At 42.4% G+C, this 4,371-nt stretch overlaps 1 protein-coding gene across 1 annotated transcript; it reads left to right on the top strand.

Moving 5' to 3' along the window:
- The first annotated feature begins 1,123 nt into the window (after positions 1 to 1,123).
- LOC148026336 (short-chain dehydrogenase ptmH-like) lies at positions 1,124 to 3,793 on the top strand. Its single transcript, XM_087690670.1, has 2 exons — positions 1,124 to 1,671; positions 3,474 to 3,793. The coding sequence occupies exons 1-2, from the start codon at positions 1,257 to 1,259 to the stop codon at positions 3,791 to 3,793; spliced, it is 735 nt and encodes a 244-aa protein (XP_087546796.1). The 5' UTR covers positions 1,124 to 1,256.
- The last annotated feature ends 578 nt before the right edge of the window (positions 3,794 to 4,371 follow it).

The raw sequence follows: 4,371 nt of genomic DNA, 5'->3' as shown, positions 1-4,371 counted from the left end.
AAGCTTTATAAGAAGGGAGATCAACTCAACCACAGCTTCCAAGTTCCAACTTGGCTACCCGGATAACAAAGCCCCAAGGAGCTATGCAAGAGAGGAGATGGACTCAACCTATCACTTGACATGATCCAACTCCTAGCTTCCCACAAAGAAATCGACTTAGCAATAACTTGCCTTCTCTCTATCCATACAACTTTTGACCTATTGCTACTTGGTCCTTCCCCTCCTCAAAACCTTATTGCCATTCTCTTTTCAATCACGTGAGTTACCTTGATTGTGTAGTAGCCTACCTTTCGACATGCAACCATGCATCTTCTTATTTTCTCTCATCCTTAAAAAGCACTAAGGTTCACTTTCTTGCTCATGCAAAGGTCCTCGACTACTCATTTTTGTACCGTCTTTACATCCACTAAGTTTTATGTGCCCTAGGCATAGTCATGGATACCTTGGCACTTGAAGCAATTACTTTTTGGATTTTATTCCAATGTCTACCCTAGGCTAGTTGGGTCAAATTTTATTGCTACAAACCATAGGGTTGAGCTAGATAAAAGAGCCAAAGAGGGTTTACATGGTTAGACTTGTGAGTCTTAAACTTGGATGGATAGGCCAATAATTTTGTTATACTAATTGACGTCATCTTAAACTTGGCTTTATAGGGAGCCTCACATCTCAAGTGCCTTAAGATTGCAGCCAATGTGCAAGTAAATGTTGTTCAATTGTTGCCCATGCAATCAATGTTAGTTGTTGAAACGTGAATTTCCAGTTGTTGGCCTTGATGTAACGCAAGATACTTAGCATAGATTGGGGACGTGTTTGCGAAAGTAGCCCCTTTGAAAACCTATTGAATGATGGCTTGCATAGCGAGAGAGAATATGCAACTGGACATTCGCTTTGCCGGATACGACCCTCGTCGACTTGTAACATTTTATAGGCCTTATATGATTGTCGACGATCTCGTCGAAGCGATCCCTCGAGAACTCCATTACAAAGGGTAGGCAAAGGGAGAGTGTGATGGGGACGAGAGGTAAGAAAACACACACACTATCTCTCTCTCTCTCTCTCTCTCTCTCTCATTATCAAAATACAAAAACACACACACACACGGAGGCATGGAGGATGGCAAGAACAATAATGAGAGGCGAAAGGTGGTGCTGGTGACGGGGTGCGCCAAGGGGGGCATCGGCTTCGAATACTGCCGACGCTTCCACGAGGCTGGCTGCCACGTGTTCGCGTCCGACGTGGCGCGCAACCTGCCCCTCATGAAAGACCTGGAGGACCTTGGGGTGTCCACGCTGGAGCTCGACGTGACCAGCGACGCCAGCGTGGCGGCGGGCGTGGCCCACGTGGCAGCGAGCGCGGGGGGCCGCGTGGACGTGCTGGTGAACAACGCCGGGGTGGGGGCGACGGGCCCGCTGGCTGAGCTGGAGCTGGCCGCTGTGGCGCGCACGCTGGACGTGAATGTGCTGGGGGCGCTGCGCGTCATCCAGGGGGTGGTCCCCGCCATGGCACGTGGCGGCGGCGGGACGATCGTCAACGTGGCCAGCGTCGTGGCGTGGGCCCCGACCCCCTGGGCGGGCGCCTACTGCGCCTCCAAGGCCGCCCTCCAAGCCCTCTCCGACGCCCTCCGCGTGGAGCTTCGCCCCTTCAACATCAAAGTTGTCCTCGTCTCCCCAGGTATTCTAACATAGTATGTTTTGTGATATTGTATTATAAATTAACTAGTAATTAGAAGCCAATACATACATATTTTATTATGCCTTTGGGGATGCCGTGAACTCACTCATCGCACCTGGGAGCTCTTAACATTACAAGTATTATAACATAGTAGTAGGCGCTCCGCACCTAGACTCGCCCCGGCACTTCGCACGGGGGAGGCGTGATTTTTGCGGGCGGGGGCAGGTGCTGGATGCGTGGCACCCGCCCCCGCATTCTCTTTTTTTTCTTGTGGGGGAGGTGGGGGGCTGCCACGTGGTACCCGCCCCCCACCTCTCGTTAACTAATAGTATAGATGTTTTGTGATATTTTATTATAAATTAACTAGTAACTAGAAGCCAATACATATTTTATTATGCCATTCGGGATGCCGTGAATTCACGCATCCGGGAGCTCTTAACATTACAAAACATTCCCTAGGTACATAATTTACATGAATGAATTCCTCACATTTTGGCTTGTCTCTACCTAACTTGCATCCAAAACGAAAATCTAGCAAAAGAATGGGAACATGGATATTTCTACCTAGGAGGCTAGACTTATATGACAGGTTCACTTGGTTTTACTAGTGAATATGCCCTAACACAGTAAACAACACTTAAAGAAATAGTGGTCCCATTGTGGTCATGCAGCTAATTTGGAATCAATCCCTCACACTTTTGCTCATGTGCCCATGATGACACTTTCCAATTATTTAGTCGAGGAAAAATGGGTCACACATGAAAGCTAGCCTAACTAGTCACTCATGATCAACATGCATGATACATATATGATCCAACATTCAAAATATATATTTGCTTTCTTTTCCTTCCTCTCTTCTTTATTTCTTCTTTTGCCTCTTCTTCACTTCCCATTGAGACATTCCATTAACAAGAAATCTTGTTTTTTCATTATCTTTGGTCAATATTATTCTTCCGCTTTTTCTTTGTTATCCTCATCTTCCTTTTTCTAGTTGACACACAAGTATATTAAGGGGTAGACTTACTGTTTTTAGGCATTGCAATTACATTGCCTTGTTCTTTCTTTTGCTAACAATAGGGTAACTATAGAAGTACACGTTCGCATATAAAAATTTCCACATTTATTTGTTGGTCTTGCCATTGACAATGCCAATCATGTAACAATCTAGTCATTAAGCCACCACAAACTTAATGACTACCTAACATTCAAAGTTTTTGCCCAAAAAATTAGATTTTCATATGCCTTGAAGAATCTTTTTAAAAAGGTAATATGGTTTGTATATTTAAATAAAATGAGAATATGTACATCATTAGGGCCCCCCTTAAAAGGCATTATTAGATCTCTTGAAAGTTTTAAAATAGCCTTTGAACACATGTGCAAGTTTTGGGGCATGGCTTGTAACTATTATCTTATTAGTATCAAGAGAAAGTCATATAGAATTGTCTTGTTTATGCACGAAGTTAGCTCTCAATTTAATGATTGTAGCCAAATGCACACTCAATGATAGAGTTTGAAAAACAAAAATTGGTGATGCAATGGTTGATGAATCAAAGTGATATTATATACTAAGAAAAAAGGTTGCTTGTAAGTGGTGATTCTATTTTCTTAAAATTATTTGTTTTAGTTTTAGATGCACTTCTAGAAAATCAAGTGCAATACTTTTCTAAGTGACTCTCTTTTAAGGATGTTTAAGAGCCTTTTGGCTATCTTTCTTTAAATAGCATTAATAAAATATTCATACAACTTGGCACCTTTATGTGGTTTTTCCACAAATATCAAACTTTGGTGTTCCACTCTCTTAGGTGCCATACGCTCAAACCTTGGTGCAACTAATCTTTCGTCACTCTCTGGGAAACAATGGTCACTCTATGCACCATTCACAAACTCCATCCTTGAGCGTGCCAATGCATCACAAAGTAGTTTTGCCACCCCTGCTTCTCTCCTTGCAAGTCGTGTGGTTTCCACTGTCTTGTCACGAAACCCTCCACCACGCTTCATGTTTGGCCACATGGCTCTACTCTTCCTACTACTCTCTTGGTCACCAATTTGGCTTCGTGATCTCTTCATGTCTACACGCTTTGGCCTTTCCACATCAATCAAGAGTAAAAAGAAGGAAACTTGAAGCATCTACACATACTACAAAAACAAAGTGTAAAGGAGTGAGTTAAACCTACCATCTAGTTGTAAAGCAATGTGATTCCAAATTTGCACTTATGTGCAAGGTGAGAAATTTGAAGGACAAGTTATAGTACTTAAGGGAGTCTTATAAAAGAAGGGAGAAAAATCATGTTGCTAGTTGGCACATATCCCTTCTTCTTTCTTGTCAAACAGTTGATTTTATTTAGCATCTAATAATGAAAGGAAGCAAACCTCCTTTCTTTCTAACCGCATAGAGAGCAAGCTAATATGTATGTATTTGTATCTTCAATATTTGATGGCTACCTCATTCCACATCAAAGAGAAAGAACAATACCAACTTTGTCTTTCCTATATTGGCCATATTTGAGTGCTTGTAATGGAATCTTCACTCTACCAAATGAACCACATTGCTTACATCTACTTCTCATCAACTCCAATTCAATAAGTGATATCCAAGAAAAATTGATATTTCAAGGTGTCTTGAAAAATTGGTTGCAGTGCTCAAGTCTTTTGGGCATTTGATTGCCATTCAATCCTAAATATTGTGGTGGAATTTTTTAA

The sequence above is a fragment of the Lygodium microphyllum genome, chromosome 13 (genome assembly GCF_053477565.2).
Source record: "Lygodium microphyllum isolate KBCC chromosome 13, Lygodium_microphyllum_v1.1.10, whole genome shotgun sequence".
In the NCBI taxonomy this organism is placed as follows: Eukaryota; Viridiplantae; Streptophyta; class Polypodiopsida; order Schizaeales; family Lygodiaceae; genus Lygodium; species Lygodium microphyllum.
This window is presented reverse-complemented; position numbering and strand designations above follow the sequence as displayed.

Excerpts from the sequence above, each read along its gene's own strand:
- LOC148026336 (XM_087690670.1), top strand. The coding sequence starts at position 1,257 with ATGAAAGACCTGGAGGACCTTGGGGTGTCCACGCTGGAGCTCGACGTG. Across the intron at positions 1,672-3,473 it reads AGTTGTCCTCGTCTCCCCAG|GTGCCATACGCTCAAACCTT; the intron begins GTATTCTAACAT and ends CCACTCTCTTAG.